This window comes from Cnephaeus nilssonii (genome assembly GCF_951640355.1).
Source record: "Cnephaeus nilssonii genome assembly, chromosome: 6".
Lineage (NCBI taxonomy): Eukaryota > Metazoa > Chordata > Mammalia > Chiroptera > Vespertilionidae > Cnephaeus > Cnephaeus nilssonii.
Genome location: NC_137077.1, coordinates 102560265 through 102583723, shown reverse-complemented (window position 1 = coordinate 102583723; position 23459 = coordinate 102560265). Strand labels below are relative to the sequence as shown.

General features: G+C 44.8%; 1 protein-coding gene across 9 annotated transcripts in view; it reads right to left on the bottom strand.

Annotated features, from left to right (window-relative positions):
• Positions 1-23459, bottom strand: part of IFT88 (intraflagellar transport 88) — a 208697-nt gene that overhangs the window by 69582 nt on the left and 115656 nt on the right. For 7 of the 9 annotated variants that reach the window (XM_079775667.1, XM_079775659.1, XM_079775663.1 and 4 more), the window contains 2 exons: positions 3552-3604; positions 1325-1390 (listed from right to left, as the gene is read on the bottom strand). In XM_079775667.1, coding sequence (XP_079631793.1) covers positions 1325-1390; positions 3552-3604 — 119 coding nt within the window. Of the gene's footprint in view, positions 1-1324; positions 1391-3551; positions 3605-19989; positions 21441-22831; positions 23253-23459 lie in introns of those variants that run through there. The other 2 variants (XM_079775665.1, XM_079775666.1) reach the window with 2 other exon arrangements.

Here is a 23459-nt window from a genome sequence, read left to right as displayed (position 1 = left end):
GAAAGTGTGACAAGGAATCCCTCCCAAGTAACCTGTTTCCTGACTGGCTTCCGGAAACCACTATTGAGGGTTAATGAATCTGCTCTAATTAGAACTAGAAATTACCTACTCCTAAGCTACCAGTAACACCGTAGCTCTGAGCCAGCTGCTGCTGAGCTTTTATAAAAGCCAAAGTGAGGAAAATGTTAATTAAGGAAGGGCAGTACTTTTTTTTCTGTATTGATTAAGGTATTACATATGTGTCCTTATCACCCCATTGCCTCCCCAACCCCCCACTCATGCCCTCATCCCCCTGGTGTCTGTGCCCATTGGTTAGGCTTATATGCATGCATACAAGTCCTTTGGTTGACCTTTCCCCCTTTCCCCCCACCCTCCCCTACCTTCCCTCTGAGGTTTTATGGTCTGATCGATGCTTCTCTGTCTCTGGATCTGTTTTTGTTCATCAGTTTATGTTGTTCATTATATTCCATAAATGAGTGAGATCATGTGCTATTTATCTTTCTCTGACTGGCTTATTTCACTTAGCGTAATGCTCTATAGTTCCATCCATGCTGTTGCAAATGGTAAGCATTCCTTCTTTTTTACCGCTGCGTAGTAATGGGGCAGTATTGCTAATCCCAGGATCAGGCTAGGCCACTGGGAAAACTGGCTCAGAAACATTGATTTTACTGAGTTGCAATGTGCTGTTTTGTGTTCATTATCATTAAAGGACAAAATTAAAAATAGTTTTTCCAAGTATGCTATTTTATTTGCTGTAGGGATGTTTTAAAGCAAGGAGCTGCATTATCTTTCAATGACTTTATCTACTGTATCTCTCAGTGTCTCAACTTGAATGAATTACAAGTTGAAAAATGTTTCTTCTTCCCAAGGAATTGCTTTTTATTTCCTCATAAACAGTAAAGATTATAGAACAGATTGTCTTTTATGTCTTTCCCTTAGCCGAAAGGCTATTCAGGGCCAAATATACAGTCTAGTAGATATGAATATAGTTATTTTATTTTTTCCTGATCCTGATTTGTTGTTATTGCTGTAATACTTCACACTATTTTAAGTTACATCAAATCCATTGTACATCAAGATGGGGAATATAGATGTTTACTTTTGAAGAGAATTCAATGGTTCTCTTCAAATGTAAATTCATCAACAATTAAATTCTATAAAAATGTGTGTAGTCAGATTCTCTGATCCTGTAAACTCCTATTTAAACATATGTACCACAATTATAGCTTGGTATCTATGTATGCAATTACTGTAGCAAATGTAAAATAGGGCATAAAACATGAGAACCTATACTTTCAAAGCTACAAAATGTAATCTCACTTACATTCAACATTTTCTGGAAATTTTCTGTGAATATCTTTATAAGTATCTAATGCTTTTTGGTAGTTACCTACAAATAAAAAAAGAAAGAGAAACACACTAGCAGATTATAGAAATTAATAGGATTCAGCAAAACAATTTTAATCAATATACTGGCACCACTTAATTGGTTTAGCAGGAAGACTTTTTTTTTTTTAAAGCAGGAAGACTTGCATGTTTGCCTCAAGCATGTGTAACAGTTAACATAACTTTTGGAAGAAAATGTATAGAAAAATAAATTTGAAAAGGTTTAGAGCAGAAGGAAATGGATGATGGTTAACACTTAGTTCCACTTCTTAAAATAAATGTTTGTGGTACAAATTAAGATGCATTCAATTTCCTAAAAATTAAATATTTCAAGTGAACAACTGAAAATTTAAAATAATTTACATGATAGAGTTAATAACTTCAATGTCATTTACTTAAATGGAAAAGATGAAACATTTTTGTAGTTATCATTTTGAAACATTAAAATGTTTACAGGAAACTTTGTAATAAAATAATTGAGCTTCATGAAATAGCAAAGAATGAGGAAATGAATTTTGGGTCAAGATCTTGGCTAAAATCTCAGTGAATGAGCTAAGAATCTTTCTTGGCCTCAGGACTCAATAAGGATGGCTGTACTAACCTCAAAGTGTTGTTGTGAGAATGAAATCAAATAGAGAGGAAGCATAGAACTCACAGCGGGTTCTCAATAAATATTAGTTTCTTTTCTAACCTGCCCTTCAATAACTCAAGGAGGTATATGTCTTTAAATTGTTCAGAATGCCCCACGTATGTACACTCTACATATGACTGATGTGGAAATGAACAGAGGCAATCAGAACTCAGCTGAGATAAATAAAGTATATACGTTGTACGTTATTCGATAGGACACACAGTCACATTAAAGATCAACCCTCTCAATGACTTGAGGATGACACAGAATACGTATTTTGATAGCATTCTGAAGGAGCTCACAGAGATCCATCAAGAAAGAAGCTATAGCACTCGGCAAGAGAACCCTGTTAACACTTTTATAACAAATGCTTCCCTGGGATTGAGGAGTTTCTTTTCCTGGGTCATACGTATGCTCTACAAGAGGGATCACATATTTGTTAATGCTCGTCTCCTGCTCAATCTCTGTATTTTAAACATCATTCACGTCAGTTCAAAACTATTAACATCGCTACCCTTTAGGACAGGGGTCAACAGCACAGAACCTAGTAGAGCAATTGCTAGAAACACAAATGATATCTGGTATAAAAATACAAATCCAGTGTTCCAGTCCTGGGCCTTCCTCAGGAAGGTGGAGATGGTCTCATTAATGTGGCCACACACATAGGACTTTAGAATTAGGTGGCAGAAAATCTATACTATAATAGAGGAATATGCAAATTGTCCAGGACACCATCACATTAACAATAATGATCAGCAGGCTGCCTGGGGCAAGAAGGCCGGCAGGGGGGTTAGTGAGGGACGACCAAATGACTGAACAGCAGGCTGAGTGGGGTAAGAATGCCGGCAGGGGGGTCAGTTGAGGGCAACAGGCCAGCAGAGGGGGCAGTTGGGAGCGACCTGAGGGCAACAGGCCAGCAGAGGGGGGGGGGGGGAGCAGTTAGGAGTGATCAGGCTGGCAGGCAGAGGTGGTTAGGGGTGATCAGGCTGGCAAGGAGGCATTTAGGGTTGATCAGGCAGGCAGGCAGGTGAGCAGTTAGGAGCCAGCGGTCCCGGATTGTGAGAGGGATGTCTGACTGCCGGTTTAGGCCTGATCCCTGGGATCGGGCCTAAACCAGCAGTTGGATATCCCCGGAGGGGTCCCGGATTGGAGAGGGTGCAGGCTGGGCTGAGGGGATCCCCCCTCCCAGTGCACAAATTTCGTGCACCAGGCCTCTAGTGGAATATAAATTGATATGTACAGAATGCCTGTTTTTCTGTAGCTAACTTGTGAAAATGATTACAAGTTAACTTGGAGAAATAATGAATCTGTGTCTAATAATGGTATTGAAATACATGACTAAGACCTACTTTTAAAGTATAACTTTTTTCTGTCTGTAGTAATTATTATGTTTTTCATATAATGCTTCAAATATGTGTAGTTATCAAAAGTTAATGTTTTAATAAATAAATATGCAATTAGAAACACATTTTATGCATAATTACCTAAAAGACAGAAGCAGCAAAATATGTAAAAAATAAATAAAAGCATTTACCACTTCTTCTAAAACAACTAGCTACCATCAGCTGCCATTTCACTTGCGTGGGCCTATAAGAGAAATAAATAATATGAAATTAGAAAGAAAACAAAAATAATCTGAGATGGTCAAACATACTTATAAAACTACAAATCTGTACTATCTTTCAATTACTTTTTAACCTCTGATTAGATCATCTTTATTATTGAAAAGAGCATACATACAACTTCATTATTATCTGTCATATTTATATTAATAATTTTAAATTTAAGAGCCCTTCAATCCAGTTCATGCCTTTATTTGGAAATTTTTATGAGAAATATTAACCTGTTTGGCTAAAGACCACTGCATTCTATTTTTTTATTATTCTTTTTTAAAAAAAATTGTTTATTGTTGAAAATAATACATATGTCCCCGTCCCTCCCCCACCCCACAATGACTGCTATTTTTAAACATTATTATTAGTTTTGCCATAATCTTATACCTAGGCTTAGAAATTTAGGCTTAGGCTTGCAAATTTGGCATCTAAGAGGCAAATTTTGACCTTGTGTTTGAACAATGAGGCTTCAACTAAAGAGAGAATAAAAAAGTATTCTAGCCCTAGCTGTTTTAGCTCAGTGGACAGAGTGTTGGCCTGTGGACTGAAGGGTCCCAGCCTCGATTCCAGTCAAGGGCACATGCTCGGGTTGCAGGCTCAATCCCCAGTAGGGGGTGTGCAGGAGGCAGCTGATCAATGATTCTCTCTCATCATTGATGTTTTTCTCTCTCTCCCCCCTCTTTCTTCCTCTCTCTGAAATCAATAAAAACATGAAAAAAGAATTCAATTCATCCCTCCCTTCCCCTTAAAAGTAATTTTCTAAAATAAATAACCATAATCAGGATTTCTAAAGACTATTAAAAATATATAAGAAAAACAAGATTCAAAGATATAAAGCACTAGGGAATAATTAATGCACTTTTTTTTGGTAAATCTTTATTGTTCAGATTATTACAGGTGTTCCTCCCCCCCCCCCCATAGTTCCCCTCCACCTGATTCCCCACCCCACCCCACACCCTAACCCCCCTATCACTGTCTTCATCCATAGGTGAAAGATTTTTGTCCAATCTCTTCCTGCACCCCGCAGACCCCCTTCCCCCTGAGAATCGTCTGTCGCCTACCTTTCTATGTCCCTGATTCTATTATATTCACCAGTCCATTCTGTTCTTCAGATTTTTTTATTCGCTTGATTTTTAGATTCACTTGTTGGTAGGTATGTATTTGATGTCTTTTTGTTGTTCATAATTTTTACCTTTACCTTTTTTTTCTTCTTCCTCTTCTTAAAGAATACCCTTCAGCATTTCATGTAATCCTGGTTTGGTGGTGATGAACTCCTTTAGCTTTTTCTTGTCTGTGAAGCTCTTCATCTGACCTTCAATTCTGAATGTCAGCTTGGCTGGGTAGAGTACTCTTGGTTGTAGGTTCTTGCTATTCATCACTTTGAATATTTCTTGCCACTCCCTTCTGGCCTGCATAGTTTCTGTTGAGAAATCAGCTGACAGTCGTATGGGTACTCCCTTGTAGGTAACTAACTGTTTTTCTCTTGCTGCTTTCAAGATTCTCTCTTTGTCTTTTGCCCTTGGCATTTTAATTATGATGTGTCTTGGTGTGGTCCTCTTTGGATTCCCCTTGTTTGGGGTTCTGTGTGCTTCCTGGACTTGTAAGTCTATTTCTTTCGCCAGGTGGGGGAAGTTTTCTGTCATTATTTCTTCAAATAGGTTTTCAGTATCTTGCTCTCTCTCTTCTTCTGGCACCCCAAAAATTCGGATGTTGGTACGCTTGAAGCCGTCCCAGAGGCTCCTTATGCTATCCTCACACTTTAGGATTCTTCTTACTTTCTGCCTCTCTGGTTGGGTGTTTTTTGCTTCCTCATGTTCCAGATCTTTGGTTTGACTCTTGGGGTACGGTGATCTATAGTTGAGTTTCTGTATATTCTTTATTTCAGACAGTGTATGCATAATTTCTGACTGGTCCTTTTCCATTTTTTTGGTATTCTCATTAAGGTCCTTGAAGGTCTCTTCAAGTTTATCAGTGGTTTTTAGAAGATTCTTGAGTACCTTATAAATGTGGTTCTGAACACTGTGTCACCCATTAGATTACTTTCCTCCATCTCTTCTATTCATGACCTGCTTCGGTGTCTCCAAATTTTGGCTGCCTCCTTGTGTTGATGGAGTGGCTTTGTGTGGTCAGTGACCTATAGGGGCCGGTAGCTCAGCTTCCCCAATCTCCCTAGGTGGTCACTCTTGGTACACCCCTTTGTGGGCTGAGTGCAAAGTCTTGGTGTTGTTAAGCCTTGATTGCTGTTGGTACACTGGGAGGATGTGACCTCCAGGCCAATTGGCTGTGAGGATCAGCTGTGTCTACGCCGGGATACAGCCTTATTCGACTAGACTTGCAAAATTGTAAAAGCCTGTGCTCAGCTTCAATGGGGCAGAGTTTTAGGGTGGAGCCTACAGCCTTGGCTTCCCATCAGCCCCGCCCTATGAAGTTCCTGGGTCTCAGTGTCCCTCAGTGTCCCTCTGTACTCCCTGCAAGCACCTCTGAGAGAAAGGCACCCTGGAGTATCGCCCGCTGCCAAACAATCTAGTCTCTCCCCCAATGAATCTGGATTCCCAGATTCTTGCCCAGAACTGGGTTTCAGTGCAGTCGGAGCTGGGGTTCAGCGCAGTCTGGAGCTTTTGTCTCCTTCCCGCTAAGGCAATTCAGCGGCACAGTCAACAGTCCGTCCTCTGCGTGCATTCACGTGCATGCCTCCGGAGCTCTGCCTTTTGCCACTCCCCTGAGTTTCCACCTTACAGCCCAGATTCCCCCAGTATGAGCCTGGCTTCCCAGGGTCTCGCCCAGAACTGGGGTTCAGTGCAGTCGGAGCTTGGGTTCAGCGCAATCTGGAGCTTTTATCTCCTTCCTGCTAGAGAACGCCAGCCAGGCACTCAGCCACCCCGTCCTCTCCGGCTCCGTCCTTCCCGCACGCGCGCACTCCCGTGTCTCCGCTCGTGTCTCCGTACCTCAGGCTTTTACGGCTCCTCTGATTTTCCTTGTGGTTTTCTCTTTCCTTCTAGTTGTGGGCGTTTCATTCAGCCAGCTTTCCTGTGGTTCTGGATGATGTCCGTTTTGTCTTTTAGTTGTATTTTTGAAATTGTTGTGCGAGGCTGCAGTTTAGGTGTTTACCTATGCCGCCATCTTGGTTTCTCTGACTTCAATGCACTTCTTATTTCCTTTTAGAATCTCCCTTCTATTTATACTTGATAGCTTTGTAGTTATGGCTCCTACTCAACTGGACGGTAACCCACCAGCTCTTGAAACACACAGGTCATAGCCCTGCTACCTATGCAAGTTACTAGTACTCAACCTCAAATCCACTGCCTACACAGTCATCTGCTTTCATCTACATAAAATATACATCTAACAATATTATTTTCCTCCTTAAAACCCATCACCTCTCCTTCAACTGCATGATAATCTAAGATCCCAATCCCATTTACTCACTTTTTGTCGTTTTTTGCCTCTCCATGAGTTTTCCACCATGCCCTGCTACCACAAATTCAGACAGGAACACGGAATGCCTGCATGCTACATGTCTACACTCTGGTTCTCGGCACAGGCCAGCCCCTCCACTGGAGGCTTCTGCTGATCTCATCACTGTCTGCTGGGCAGGCTGGGAGAGACTGTTCCATGGACTTGCTCAAGACTCTACAGTTTCTTTCATATGCAGTGCTATTTAGGTTTCTGAACCTTACTGATCCATAAACTTGTGAGGATAGCATAGCCTTTGTATATGAAGGACCAGGCATGAGGCCTGACACATACCGGGTGTCAATATTCACTAAGTCCTCCTCCTTTGCATATTCTATTACATATCTTGATTGCTTCCTTCAAGTTCAGGACTGCGAAATTTTTAAAAATATGTTTTTATTGATTTTTTTGAGAGAGAGGAAGGGAGAGGGAGAAATAGAAAGATCGATGAGAGAGAAATAACAATTGGCTGCCTCCTGCATGCCCCCTACTGGGGATCAAGCCCACAACCTGGGCATGTGCCCTGACTGGGAATCGAACCTTGACCTCCCGGTTTCAAGGTCAATGCTCAATCATTGAACTATGTCAACTGTGCCAAGTTCATTTCTTGAATGAATGCCTATTTTTCTCCTCCATCCTCATAGTAAACTAAAGTACCATTATTTTACAGATAGCATAAGTAAGACATAAAATAATGTACCAAAAAATTATAGCAAATTGGTTATAAATTGCCTAGCACAGTATAATAAACACAGAGCTGTACTAAAGGCTTTAAGTATTTTAAATCTGCAATGACTTGGCTTTAAGTTAGAGAATTATGGCATTTTAGAAATAGAAGTGGCCTCAGATATTATTTCATTCTATCCATTCACCTTAAAAAAAGAAACAGACCAGCCAAGGGTAAGAGCTATGTCTAAGGTCACACCCCCAACAGTATATACCAGTATAATATCCCATGGTAACCCCTTATTTCACACTTCCACAAAGCAATGAGATGAAGTTTGAAAACTGACACCAGGAAGAATTATTTCTGTGTTTGGAATAAATAAGTAAGTACCTGAAAGAGAATCATGACTTGGTTTTAAGAGGGCAGAGTAAAGACTTTTTACGTTGCAATGTCTCTTCTAGAAATTAACCCCAAAAAACAAGGAGAAAGGCAGTCTCACGCTCCATCTCAGAAGAAACTGGAATGGTATAAAGCCACAGACAGATGATGGGTGATGGACGAAGGAGATAGAAACTGCCTTCAGCAGGGCAGAAAAAGCTAAAACTCAAGGGTGTACAAAGGGCATATGAGAAGGAGCAGATCTTCCCTGAAAATCTCCAGAAATGCTGGAGAACTGGAAACAGCAGGACAGAGGAGGGAGAACAAGGCAAGGAACTGCAACAGGAAGACAGACTAGCAATGTTATTGGGAGGTAGCTGGCCCCATGCTCCAGAGTTACTCAGGGAGGCTGTAATCAGGGCTCAGGCTGGTTCGAGGTGAGAAATGAAAACTGGAGGATGAAGTGAGAAGTCACTTCTGGAACAGTGAGACCCTAAGCCCAGGCCCCTTCCAGCTACAGGGATGGCAGCAGTCAGGTTGACACTTTCCCTTGAACACATCAAATGGCCCCAGAGAAAAGACTTTCGAGTTTTAAGATGACAGTCTCAGTACAAAGCCATACGATTAACATGCTCTATTCTAGTGCCGTGTTTGGTGGAAGGTGCTGTTAGCATTTGGGGTGACACTGTTCACTATGCAAATCCTCTACACATTACTGAGTGTTCACCATCTCAGGCAGCTGCCCACCTAATACCCACTGTGTGTCCCCATCATCAAGACCATAAAACGCCCCTCCCCCACATTTCCAAATGGTGCCACTAGGGTGGGGCAGCACTCCTTTCTTGATTTGTATTGTCTTTTTTTTAAACTTTTAAATCTTTTATTGTGAAGTATAACACATGGAAAAGCACACAAAACATAGCTGTACAGCTCTGTAAATTGTCATAAAGTGAACGCACATGTAACTGCTCTGCAGTTCAAGAAACAGGACACTGCCAAGACCCCAGATGTGTCCTTCTCGCTCCCTTCCACCATCCCCTCCTTCACCTGTGAAGGTAACTATCATTCTGACTTTAAAACTGTTAACTTAGTCTGTTTCTGAACTTCATATGAATGAGCTAACATAGCTTGTATCCTTTTGTAACAGCTTTGAGACATAACTCATGTAACATATAATTCACCCATTTAAAGTGTGTAATTCAAAAGCTTAGATACATTACATTAATAATTTTAAAAAGTTATTATTAAAACAGATATAACAAAAACTTGTCATTTTAGCCATGTTTAGGTACACAATTCAGTGGCATTAATTACATTCGCAATGTTGTGCAACCATCACCATCATCTATTTCCAAACCCTCTTACTAAGGCAAAAAAACCAGCACCCCTCCATAAAGTGGAAATTCTGATGTATGGAACAAAAAATAAATGTTCAGGAAGAGGAGAGGTAACCAATGCATATGGAATGTCTCTGTCATTTAGTCAGAATGAGGCAAATCCAGATGCAAGTGGAAGCAAATTTATAGGGAAGCAGGGTGAGGGAAATATTAGGGGAGTTCCTGGTAAACTGAAGTACAAAATAGAAAATTTGAGGTGATCTGTGAGGGAAATAAAAAGGGGAGTTAATGAGAAACACATCAGATTGATGAGCAGTGTTCACATAACACAAATATGTGTGGCATCAGTTTACCTATGTAGGATAGATCTTCCCAGGCTGCAAACAAGAGTGGGAAGGCTGTATCAAGGCATGAAATTTTGGGGGACAAATGGGACAGCAAAGTAATTAAAGAATGTTGGCAAGAAAGAGCACAGATGTGAACAATGAAGCAGCCTAGGAAGGATAGGTTCAGAACTAAAGCCTGAAGAGCCTGTGAGAGGAAGGAGGGTCAAGAGACTGGAGGTCTTGGTCTTACCCGAGAGAGGTACACTGAGAGTAGGGGTGGGGAAGAAGAGAGGTTGTTTAGACAATTGGGTGTTATAATAAAACTAGAGGCCCAGTGCACGAAATTTGTGCATGGGGGGGGGGGGAGTGTCCCTCAGTCCAGCCTGCACTCTCTCCAATCTGCACCCTACCCGATCCAAGTAGGCCTAAATGGGCAGTCGGACATCCCTCTCACAATCCAGGACTGCTGGCTCCCAACTGCTCGCCTGCCTGCCTTACTGCCCCTAACCGCTTCTGCCTGCCAGCCTAATCACCCCCTAAACACTCTGCTGCCAGCCTGATTGGTGCCTAACTGCTTCCCTGCCAGCCTATTTGCCCCTAACTGCCCTCCCCTGCAGGCCTGGTCACCCCTAATTGCCCTCCCCTGCAAGCCTGGTCCCCCCCAACTGCTCTCCCCTGCAGGCCTGGGTTCCCCACAACTGCCCTTCCCTGCAGGCCCGGTCGCCCCCAACTTTCCTCCTCTGCCGGCCTGGTCACCCCTAACTGCCCTCCCCTGCAGGCCTGATCACCCCCAACTGCCCTCCCTTGTAGGCCTGGTCCCTCCCAACTGCCCTCTCCTGCTGGCCATCTTGTGGTAGCCATCTTGTGTCCACATGGGGGCAGCCATCTTTGACCACATGGAAGCAGTCATCTTGTGTTGGAGTGATGGTCAATTTGCATATTACTCTTTTATTATATAGGACTAGAAGCCCGGTGCACGAAATTCGTGCACGGCAGGGGGTTGTCCCTCAGCCCAGCCTGTACCCTCTCCAATCTGGGACTGCTGGAGGGATGTCCGACTGCCCGTTTAGGCCCAATCCTGGTGGGATCGGGCCTAAACGGGCAGTCGGACATCCCTCTCACAATCCAGGACTGCTGGCTCCCAACTGCTTGCCTGCCTGCCTTCCTGATTGCCCCTAACCGCTTCTGCCTGCCAGCCTGATCACCCCCTAACCACTCTGCTGCCAGCCTGGTTGATGCTTAACTGCTCCCCTGCCAGCCTGTTTGCCCCCAACTTCCCTCCTCTGCCAGCCTGGTCACCCCTAACTGCCCTCTCCTGCAGGGTTGATCACCTCCAACTGCTCTCCATTGCAAGCCTGGTCCCTCTCAACTGCCCTCCCTTGCAGGCCGGGTGCCTCCCAACTGCCCTCTCCTGCTGGCCATCTTGTGGTGGCCATCTTGTGTCCACATGGGGGCAGCTATATTGTGTATTGCAGTGATGATCAATCTGTATATTACTCTTTTATGAGATAGGATAGAGGCCTGGTGCACAGGTGGGGGCCAGCTGGTTTGCCCTGAAGGGGGTCACAGATAAGGGTGGGGGTTCCCTTGGGGTGTGGGGCAGCCTGAGCAAGGGGCCTGTGGTGGTTTGCAGGCCGGCCACGCCCCCTGGCAACCCAAGGGGAGGCCTGGTATTTGGAATTTATTTTCCTTCTACAATTGAAACTTTGTAGCCTGGAGCGGAGCCAAGCCTGGGGCTCCGGCAGCCATTTCTGTGGCAGTTAATTCACCTTCTACAATTGAAACTTTGTAGCCTTAAGCGGGTGAGCCCTGCCAGGGTGTGCGGAAAGCTTTGCTTCCCCTGTTGCCGCCGACAACCCTGGCCTGCTCTCTCAAGCTCCATTCTGCCGCCATTTGTTTGAATTTGTTTACCTTCTATAATTGAAACTTTGTAGCTTGAGTGGAGGCTTAGGCCTGCAACGGCTATGGAAAGCTTGGCTTCCTCTGTTACCTGGGAAACCTTGCTCACTGTGGCTGTAGCCATCTTGGATTGGGGTTAATTTGCATACTCGCCCTGATTGGCTGGTGGGCGTGGCTTGACTGGTGGGCGTGGCTTATGTAGCGGAGTGATGGTTAATTTGCATATTACCATTTTATTAGAGAGGATAGAGGCCTGGTGCACGGGTGGGGGCCGCCTGGTTTGCCCTGAAGGGTGTCCTGAATCAGGGTGGGGGTTCTCTTGGGGCATGGGGCAGCCTGGGCGAGGGGCCTGTGGTGGTTTGCAGGCCGGCCACGATCCCTGGCGACCCAAGCGGAGGCCTTGGTATCTGGGATTTATTTATCTTCTATAATTGAAACTTTGTAGCCTTGAGTGGAGGCCTGGGCTTGCCAGGGTGTGCACAAAGCTTGGCTTCCTCCATTTCCGGGGAAACCCAAGCCTCCTGCTTGCTCCGTGGCCGCAGCCATCTTGGTTGGGTTAATTTGCATACTTGCTCCTGATTGGCTGGTGGGAATGGCTTGTGGGTGTAGTGGAGTGGTGGTTAATTTGCATATTATTCTTTTATTAGATAGGATATTTTATTGGTAAAAATATGCTGGGTGGTAATCAATCAGGTAAGATCTAGACGGGGAGTTAATCTATTCTAGATCAATGAATTTGGGGAGGTTGACACTTGTGAGGCTAGACTACTGATGGGATAGGTAGAGAGCATGAACTAGATGAGGTCAACATGTGACGTTCATATGGGAACAATGGTAGATGGAGTCTCAAAGGAGAAAGGGTCTTACCTGAGCTAACAGGGCTAGAATTAGGATTAAGTATAATAAAAAGGTTACAGTACAGTATCTCTGCAGCTATATCTAGAGCATATAATTTAAGTTAAAGCTTATCCCCCTATGCTTTTCGTTTTATAATTCTCAAAATGTTTAGTGAAACAAATGTCATAAAAATTAATTATATAATACAAATTCTACACAGAGATCACTCAAATTTTTAAGCATTCCTTTATCATTCAAATGATTCAAAGTCATATTTAATGTTAAAATTAAATCTGGCCAAATAAACAGCAGAATATTATATACTAGTATTTTAATTATTTTTGAAACATACATGTACAAAACATTGATATAAAATTAAAGATATCTTTAAAAGTTTAATTTTTAATATACAATGTATATCAATTAAAATTGAAAATTATTTCAGAATTGAAACTTTGTTCTGGAACTGAGATAGTAATTTTCTTTTTTTCTGGGGAAGTAAAAAACTTTTTTTCTTTTTTTTTTAACTTTATTTTTCTCTTTAAAAATTTTATTTTTCAATTACAGTTTACATTCAATATTATTTTGTATTAGTTTCAGGTGTACAGCATAGTGAATAGACAATCATATATTTTATTTAAAGTGCTCCTCTGATATTTCCAGTGCTCACCTGACACCATCCATAGTTATTGTAATACTAGAGGCCCGGTGCACAAAATTTGTGCACGGATGGGGGGGGGTCCCTCAGCCCTGCCTGCACCCTCTGCAATTCGGGACCCCTACACCATTTTCTTATCTAGCTAACCTCTTTACATTTAAAAAAATTAACTGAAATATCACCTACTCTAGGAAATCCTCTTTGAACAAATGTCTTTACAATCTGTATTAAGTATTTTCATAGTATACCATTCTTTTTCTTTAATAACTACTTAGCGTGGATGCAATGTGGTTTTCATTCTTGCATCTGAATTTTTTCTTCTAGCTCTTGTAATAGCAAAGCTTATCCAATTTACATTTGCCCTTCAAGGGCTTATATTTGGTTCAGTTTCTAGTTGGCTCCCTGCTTTTTTTGTAAGCAATAAATTTGGGTTGTGATAGTAAGCCTCACTTGTAATCAAGCCTGTAGGTCTCTCTATCTGGATATTTTTATAATACCTATCACTTTAGCATACCAGAGATTGTGTTCATTTATAGAAAATATCAATAAATGTCACCTGATCATTTGATCTTCTAGTAATATTTTATAGCAAGATGTATTATTCTAGTAATTTAACTATTACAAAACTGAGGCAAACAGAAATAAATTACATTGAACAATAAAGAATGACTCAAATATCAAAGCACAATACATTTAGGGCCTCCCTTATCCTGTGCCTCAGATATCATAGCATAGTACACAGTTCACATGGAACTCAGCTCCCTTTAAAATAGGAAGGGATGCCATATTCATGAAGCAGTTACCTCCACACATATATTTTTTTTAAATTTAATTCATAGCACATACTCTTTGTACTAATTATTGGAAAATCATCTAGCAATTGCCTCTGTTCCTCTCTGTATTGTTGCCTTACATTCTGATGTTATTACTGCGCTTTTATCATCCACTCGCTCTAATAAGATTGTTAATTTTTTAAGGGCAAAGATCATGACTTGAGCTTGTGTTTCTCTGTCATGGTGCCTAGATAAATACTCAAATGCCATCCAGTCCAATTGACTGTGATGAGAGAGGCCCACTGTTGCTGGAGACCTCTGATTTTTATTTAAGGGCCTCACATGTTCTGTGCCTTTACAGAGGGGTGAGTAGAGGCTGAGGGAATTTGAGGAAACCCATACAGAATTCTCCTCCTAAAAGATTTTGCTAAGCTGGCGCCCGGGACGCTGGGCATTTGTCCAATTAAAATCCAGACACACAGCACTAACAAAGGCACTGGTCTCCTACTGCTAATGCGTGGGGATCAAACCCCAGCCTGTAGGAACTCACCCCCACAGTCAGGACCAGGCCGCTGGGTAGACCTGGGCTGGTGCTCCTAACTCTGGGGAGAGGGAGACTTCCCATGGCTGCAGGCTAGAGGCCCTGGACTCCGCACCACCCGCCCCAACAGGTCCCTAGCCCAGGCTGGTCAGCTGAGCGGCTTCTTCGCCTGGGATTGCAGGGCGGCTTGGCCAGGCTCTGCCTGGCCTGTTCACCCCATGATCGTGGGGCGGCTGGGCTTGGCCTGTTTGCCCCATGATTGCGGGTCGGCTCGGCCTGGCCTGTTCGCCCCGTGATCGTGGGGCGGCTTGGCCTGGCCTGTTTGCCCCGTGATCGCGGGGCGGCTGGGCCTGGCCTGTTTGCCCCGTGATCGCGGGGCGGCTGGGCCTGGCCTGTTTGCCCCGTGATCGCGGGGCGGCTGGGCCTGGCCTGTTTGCCCCGTGATCGCGGGGCGGCTGGGCCTGGCCTGTTTGCCCCGTGATCGCGGGGCGGCTGGGCCTGGCCTGTTTGCCCCGTGATCGTGGGGCAGCTTGGCCTGGCCTGTTCTCCCGTGATCGTGGGGTGGCTCAGCCTGGGCTCTTCGCCCTGTTCTCCCGTGATTGCAGGGTGGCTTGGACCCATGCAGGAGGCAGGGTGGCTTGGACCCAGGCAGGCGGCAGGGGCATCGCCCGATGCCGCCTGCCTGGGTCCCCATCTTGGCTTGGATCCTGCCGCCTGCATATGCAAATTTACCCGCCATCTTTGCTGGGTTAATTTGCATATCACTCCTGATTGGCTGTGGGCGTAGCGGAGGTACGATCAATTAGCATTTTTCTCTTTTATTAGAGTAGACTAGTGGCCCGGTGCATGAAATTCGTGCATTGTTGGGGGGGGGGAGTGTTTCTCAGACCGGCCTGCACCCTCTCCAATCTGGGACATCCCTCTCACAATCCGGAACCGCTGGCTCCTAACCGCTAGCCTGCCTGCCTGCCTGATTGCCCCTAACTGCTTCTGCCTGCCAGCCTGAACACCCCCTAACCGTTCCCCTGCTGGCCTGATTGATGCCTAACTGCTCCCTTGCCGGCCTGATCGCCCCCAAATGCCCTCCCCTGTCGGCACCCGGAGAGTTTCTTAAGTGGAGGCACAGTTACTTCAGCTAAGTGTGTAATGTTGAATTGGGCCACCTGGAGTCCAGATGCATAAGTTACTTCAAATAAACATTTTTGGGGTTTGTGTGAAAATTTAGGTATCTGATACTGAGAGGAAAAAACTATTGCTTTAAAATAATGACAACACCTATTTCAAATATTGTAATGAAAGTATGAAAAAAAAAAAAAACCCTCACATAAAAAGGCAGTAAAAATGTTATTTTACTTTGAAGACAGTAATAACTGAAAATAACAGGTTTCTTTTAGGCCACATCCTAAAAAGGTAGCTGCTTTTTTATGTCTTAGGCCTATACAAAGGTCTTAAGAGACTCCTGACCCTGCCTTCTGAAGATTTTAGGTTAACACGTTTGTCTTAAAAACTGTGAGGTGCCTAATTTTTAAAAACAACCGTCCACACCCCCTTTCTCAACCATATTGTCACATCATCCAAGTTATTCTTTATAAACAGCCTTGATGTGCTACACACATGCAAAAAGTACACAAAGTGGGTAAACTGCTTTGCCTTAGAAGTATATATTTAGTAATCACTTAGGCACATTATTTTATTTTTGTGAAATGAGAACTAATCGACCAAACCTTTCAAACAGACCCACCAGATGATAAATATCACCATATGTTTGATGCACAGTACATTTGGGTATAAACACTTTTAATTACAGCTTTGGGTTTAGTATCAAAAACTTTTTCTCATGTGCGTGTTTTTGCTACAGATCCCTTGCTCTGGATTACATTTTGAAAACTGCCTATTACAGATAAAGCACCTTTTCAGGTACGCTTCTGAGAAACAGATGTATTTATTTCTTTATTTTTATTAAGGTATTATATGTGTACATATCTTACCATTGTCCCCCCCACCCCACACCCATACATGCCCTCACCCCCCAGAGTTTTGCTTCCATTGGTTATGCTTATATGCATGCATACAAGTCCTTCGGTTGATCTCTTATCTCCCCCACCTCTCCCTAACCTTCCTCCTTTAATTTGACAGTCTGTTTGATGCTTTACTCTCTCTGTATCTATCTTTTTGTTCATCAGTTTATAATGTTCTTTATTATCCATAAATGAGTGAGATCATGTGATATTTTTCTTTCATTGATTGGCTTATTTCACTTAGCATAATGTTCTCCAATTCCATCCAGGTTTCTGCAAATGATGAGAATTCCTTCTTTTTTATGGCAGCATAGTATTCCATTGTGTAGATGTACCACAGTTTTCTGATCTAGTCATCTGCTGATGGGCACCTAGGCTGTTTCCAAATCTTAGCTATTGTAAATTGTGCTGCTATGAACATAGGGGTGCATATATCCTTTCTGATTGGTGTTTCTAGTTTCTTCGGATATATTCCCAGGAGTGGGATTACTGGGTCAAATGGGAGTTCCATTTTTAGTTTTTTTGAGGAAACTCCATACTGTTCTCCACAGTGGCTGCACCAGTCTGCATTCCCACCAGCACTGCACGAGGGTTCCTTTTTCTCCGCATCTTCACCAACACTTGTCGTTTGTTGATTTGTTGATGATAGCCATTCTGACAGGTGTGAGATGGTACCGCATTGTTGTTTTGATTTGCATCTCTCGGATAATTAGTGACTTTGAGCATGTTTTCATGTGTCTCTTGGCCTTCCTTCTGTCTTCTTTTGAAAAGATTCTATTTAGGTCCGTTGCCCATTTTTTTATTGGATCATTTATCTTCCTTTTATTAAGTTGCATAAGCTGCCTGTAGATGTTGGAGATTAAACCTTTATCAGTGATAGCATTTGCAAATATGTTCGCCCATAGAGTGGGCTTTCCTATTGTTTTGTTGATGGTTTCTTTTGCTGTAAAAAAGCTTTTTATTTTGATGTAGTCCCATTTGTTAATTTTCTCTTTAGCTTCCATTGCCCTAGGGGCAGTGTCAGTGAAGAAGTTCTTTTGGCATATGTCTGAGATTTTGTTGCCTGTGGATTCCTCTAGTATTTTTATGGTTTCCCATCTTATGTTTAAGTCCTGTATCCATTTTGAGTTTATATTTGTGTATGGTGTAAGTTGGTGATCTAGTTTCATTTTTTTTTTGCATGTATCTGTTCAATTTTCCCAACACCATTTATTGAAAAGACTGTCTTGACTCCATTGTATGTTCATGCCTCTTTTGTCAAATATTAATTGAGCATAGTGGTTTGGGTCGATTTCTGGGTTCTCTATTCTATTCCATTGGTCTATGTGTCTGTTCTTGTGCCAGTACCAGGCTGTTTTGAGAACAGTGGCTTTGTAATACAGCTTGAGGTCTGATATTGAGATCCCTCCTACTTTATTATTCTTTCTCAGGATTGCTGTGGCTATTTGGGGTCTTTTTTTTTTTATTCCAGATGAATTTTTGGAGAGTTCTTTCTAGGTCTGTGAAATATGCTGTTGGTATTTTAACCTTTTGCACTCAGATGTCGAGTGTGACTCGACACGGTTAGCATCGGTAGCAGCTCTTTTTATACTCTTTGAATGTATCAATAATTTGAAATATAAAAAAATTCAAATAAATAAGTTTGTATGAAAAGAAACTCCAGTTTTTTATTCTACTGCCGCGCTTTGTAAAATCTGGGGTCTTTAAAAAATTAAATCCCGAGTAGAATGAAGCAAGCGAGTGCAAAGGATTAATGGGGAGTGCATTGAATCTGTAGATTGCTTTGAGTACTATGGACATTTTAATGATGTTGATTCTACCAATCCGTGAATATGGTATGTTCTTCCATTTGTTTACGTCTTCCGCTCTCTTTTTTCAGTGTCCTGTAGTTTTCCGTGTATAGGTCTTTTACCTCCTTAGTTAAGTTTATTCCTAGGTATCTTAGGTTTTTTGGTGTGATGGTAAATGGGATTGCTTTTTTAGTCTCTCTTTCTGTAAGTTCACTATTGGTGTCTAGAAATGCCATAGATTTTTTGGCGTTAATCTATGGTGTATAGAAATGCCATAGATTTTGTATCCTGCTACATTGCTGAATTCATTTATTAAGTCTATTAGTTTTTTGATGGAGTCTTTTGGGTTTTCTATGTACAATATCATGTCATCTGTGAATAAGGACAGTTTTACTTCTTCTTCTCCAATTTGGATGCCTTTTATTTCTTCTTCTTGTCTAATTGCAATGGCTAATACTTCCAGTACTATGTCGAACAGGAGTGGTGAGAGTGGGCATCCCTGTCTTGTTCCTGTTCTTAGGGGAAATGGTTTTAGTTTTTGCCCATTGAGTATGATGTTGGCTGTGGGTTTGTCATATATGGCTTTTATTATGTTGAGGTATGATCCGTCTATTCCGGTGTTCTGGTGCTCACAGCTGTTCAGTGTTTGCCGTTGTTGCGGAGAGTCAGGATTCCAATAAAATCCTCCTTCCCTTGCAAGGTGGCGAGGTTTCCCCCTCTGAGCCCGCAGCCCCTGTGGGTGCTGCACTGTCAGGGGAACCCTGCCTAGCACTCCCCCACCTTCTCCTGGAGTTAAGCTGTCTCTTAGCTTGCCAACACACACTCCCCGTGAGAACCTCAGCTGTTCTTACTCTCCGTCCCAGGACCAGGCTCAGAACACGTCTCTATTCAGCCGCCATTTTCCGAAACAGATGTATTTATGCACACAAAGGTGTGTGCACACCTTTTCACACACAAATGTCCATATGATGCCTGCGCCAGGCTCCCAGCACATGCCCACAGCGGCCGTGCACCCGGGTCCCGGCATAAACAGGCTGCCCCAGAATACGCCGGAGCCCCGCTGGCCTCCCCAGCAAAGTTTTTTGTTTTATTTTGTTTTTTTACTTTGAAATAGTTTTATTGTCTCATAAGACCTTTGCATATTAAAAATATAACCCAGAACACTATGCAGTATTAAATCACAATTGCATTTTTTTACCAATTAAAAGTACCCAGAATATACATTTTTAAAGGGAAAAAAATCCTATAGAACTCAATTCTGAAATAACATTATGATTCCAATACTATGACAAAATAAATAATTCCTTATAACATTAATTCATTGCACAAAGCTGCCAGACACTTCCATACGCCTAACCATTGCAGAGTGCAAATGAACACAATTCAACATCACACACTTAGCTGAAGTAGCTGTGCCTCCACTTAAGAAACACTCAAATTTCTGGCACAAAAAGTTGGGCTGTTTTAACTTTTACCAGGAAACCAACTTCAAAATCCATTTACTCTATTTCTGGCCAAGAAGAAGAAGAAGAAGAAGAAGAAGGAGGAGGAGGAGGAGGAGGAGGAGGAGGAGGAGGAGGAGGAGGAGGAGGGAAAGAAAGTAACATCCTTCTGCTGTCAGAGCCTCAAACAGTCAGCATCGCCTCTGCTTGAAGAAATCCATTCCTCTCAATTCTTCGGGTCCACAGGCTCGCTGGACATGGGGTTATATTTTCAGCCCTTGCCATAGCCCAGGTCCTTCATGAGCCGGATGGACGCATTCCTCAGGTGCAGCGGGACAGGGCTTAAGCTGGGGGTGGCGTGGAGGGGGGAGCAGAAGCGCCTGGTGGTTCCGCAGGCAGGCTTTGACGTTGTTGTAGGGGCTATACATCTCAGTAGACTTTGGGGCTCTGGCAAAATAGACTACACACTGGGCCAGAAGCACCTAACATTCCGGCATGCCTATGAAGTGACAGCCCTGGTAGGCGGCCACTGCTTGTGGTAATGCGAATGGGTCTGTCAGACCTATGTCTTCACTGGCAAACCTCACCAGCCTCCTTGCCACATACAGCAGGCCCTCTCCTTCTTCGAGCATGCGTGCCAGCCAGTAGAGGGAGTCGATGAGCCCCGCATTGACTTATGAGCAGAGATGCAGTTGTAGGCTCTTCTCCTGCTCGGTCATATAAATGTGAGCCTTCTGGAGGCCTCCCTTCACATCATTCCCAGTGATCAGAACTCTACTGGGAGAACAGGCTTGCCCACTCTTCTTAAAAAACATCTTCCTGGAGCTTAACCTGGCCAGCGCCGCCAGCTGCAGTCCATTCAGTCCAATTCGGACACCCCAGCAAAGTTAACCGGCTTCGCCACACCGGCTTCAGCGCGAACCTCTCCACCCACAAGGCCCACACCCACCCCAGCCACTCAGCCTCAGGCTCAGCGCGGGGTGGGGGTGGGGACGGGGTGGCCAGTACCAGGAGGTGCCTTGGAACGCCAGCGGGTCTGTCTTTATTTTTATTTAATTTTTTTAGGGCAAAAGCCTATTTTTAATTAAAACTGAAAAACTATCAGGGACAGGAATGACAGAGGACCCGTCCTAGGTGGATGGGATCCTGGGGGGGAATATTGTTGACACAGTTGTCAGAATTCAAATGGGGTCTGTGGATTGAACCTTAATACCGTTTGAATGGAGATTTCCTCACGTGGTAGGAGTGTCTGCTTTTGGGAAATACACAGGGGAGTATCCGGGCATCCTGTCACGTGTAGAGCATGCTCTCAAACAGTTCAGAAAAAGACGGGGGAAATGGGCATATATGTGTATAAATGCCCAGTCTAACCTTGCTATTTCCGACTCCACCTCTGTGCACCTGCCCACTTGCTAAGATCCGTAACTCCAGAATCAAGGCTTACAGAGCTTCCTCGGCCATTGAGCCATGGCCAGGGCGCAGGAACCTGCAGACAGGCCGCGGGCACAGTCCCCGCTGAGGCCCAACAGGTGCCACTGTTTTCTTGTTTCCGCTCCAGTATGTGAACTGGGGTCTGTTTCGCGACGGGTTCCGTTGGGGCTTTGGCATCTCTGTGCTCCCTGTGGCACCTGGCTGTGTGGGCTGGCCAAGCTGGCGCTCCAGTGGCTGCCAGTTCCCTGAGCCCGAGAAGACTGTGCGGTAACATACGGAGAAAAGATCATGTTGTAAGCAAGTTCAGGCTGCCCCGTTTCAACCTTGAGGAATCAACAGCACCATCACATACGGTGTCCTTTCCACGGAAACGCAGAGCGCTGCCCCGAGCATGCACGGCGCCGGCTCACCGGGCCCACAGACCAGCAGCGATGGCCACTTGCGGGTGACGTCGTGACGCTGAGGAGATGCCAGGGGTGAATCCGGCTGCCAAGGCCACGTCCTGGCCCACGTTCGGGCCTACGCCCCACAGTGAAGCCTGCAGTTGGGCACCAACAGATGGCTCGGGGAACCGACATAGCCATGTTGGTACTGCAGCAGTTTCTCTATGCACGTTTAAACATCCGCGTTCACGCTGGACGGCCACGCTCCCCTGGTGGCGCCTGAGGACCTGGGGCCTACCCGGCACCCCAGCCTCGCTGACCCTGCGGGCCATGCCCTAACAGCTCTGTACCTCTGCGGCCCTCCGCGCAGCCCACTGGCGCTGTCCAGCGCGGTCCATCTGAATGGCCCCTGAGGCTACCCAGCCACACGCGCTTGGGCCACTCCCACCCGGACTCTGCTTTCCCGCACCTGGTGGTGGGCCCAGTGAGCCTGCGTGGAGCTGCGCCTTGGTGACTGCACTTCGAGAAGCTGCCCTTTATTTTTAAAAGACTGCACTGTACATGCTGGTCCCCAGCGCAGCCCTGGCCTGGGCTAGAGGCCACCGGTGGTTTGAAGGTCGGCCACGCCCCCGATCCAGGCGGGGTCCCCTCATGGTGATCGGTCGTCCAACTGGTTGTGATGACCCTAGGCTATAATTTGTATAGACTAGTGGACCGGTGCATGAAATTCATGCATGACGGGGGGGGGGGGGGGGGTTCCCTCAGCCCAGCCTGCACCCTCTCCAATTGGGGACCCCTTGGGAGATGTCCAACCGCTGGTTTAGGCCTGATCCCACAGGAATTGCGCCTAAACCGGCAGACCGACATCCCTCTCACAATCTGGGACTGCTGGCTCCTAACTGCTCACCTGCCTGCCTGCCTGATCTCCCCTAACTGCCTCTGCCTGCCTGCCTGATTGCCCCTAACACCTCTGCCTGCCTGCCTGATTTCCCCTAACCTATCTGCCTGCCTGCCCGATTGCCCCTAACTGCCCTCCCCTGCTGGCCTGATCTTGCCCCCAACAGCCCTCCCCTACAGGCCTGATCTCCCCTAACGGCCTCTGCCTTGGCCCCCACCACCATGGCTCTGTCAGGAAGGAAGTCAGACATCTGGAAGATGGCCAGTTGACCCAATCTAATTAGCATATTACCCTTTTAGTAGTATAGGTAGATTATATAGGATAGGATTGCTTAAATGGCGGGCGGGGGGGGGGGGGGGGGCTAGCCTTTTTCATCAGGAGGAGATGCTCTTGGCAGACAAAAATACATAATCCCTATATCTGGACTGATAGCCAGCCATATGCACTATACTGCCAAACCGGTCATTAAAAAATTGAACCGCTTTCTTACACCTTACACCAAACAGCTGTATCCTTTAAAACCCCTCCTCAGCCCCCACCTTAGGTTCTGCCTTTGCAGTTCACCCAGATTAGGTTCTTATTGGTTGGTTTCTATGCCAGTCAGCATCAAAAGCTCCACCTCCTAGGCAGCCATTGGCTCCTTGCACTTCACCCAGATTTGGTTCTGATTGGTCGGTTTCTATGCCAGTCAGTGTCTCTGGGCCTATCAACAGGCCTGATCAGAGAGGTGGGGCTGATCAGCAGCCCCAGCAGAGGTCCGAGAGAAAGAGAGGCGCAGCTGCTGGCCAGGCCTGGAGCAAAAGAGAGAGGCAAGTGCTGATCAACAGCTGCCATGGAGGCTACAGATGAGACCCTGCTTCTCTCTTCAGACCTCTCTTCGGGCCTGATCCACAGCCCCCTCTGCAGTCAGTGCTGGGTTGGGGCGCCCGCAGTGGCGGCAGTCAGTGCTAGGTCACCACGGCAACCCAGCACTGACTTCCAGTTGGTCGAGCCTTCGG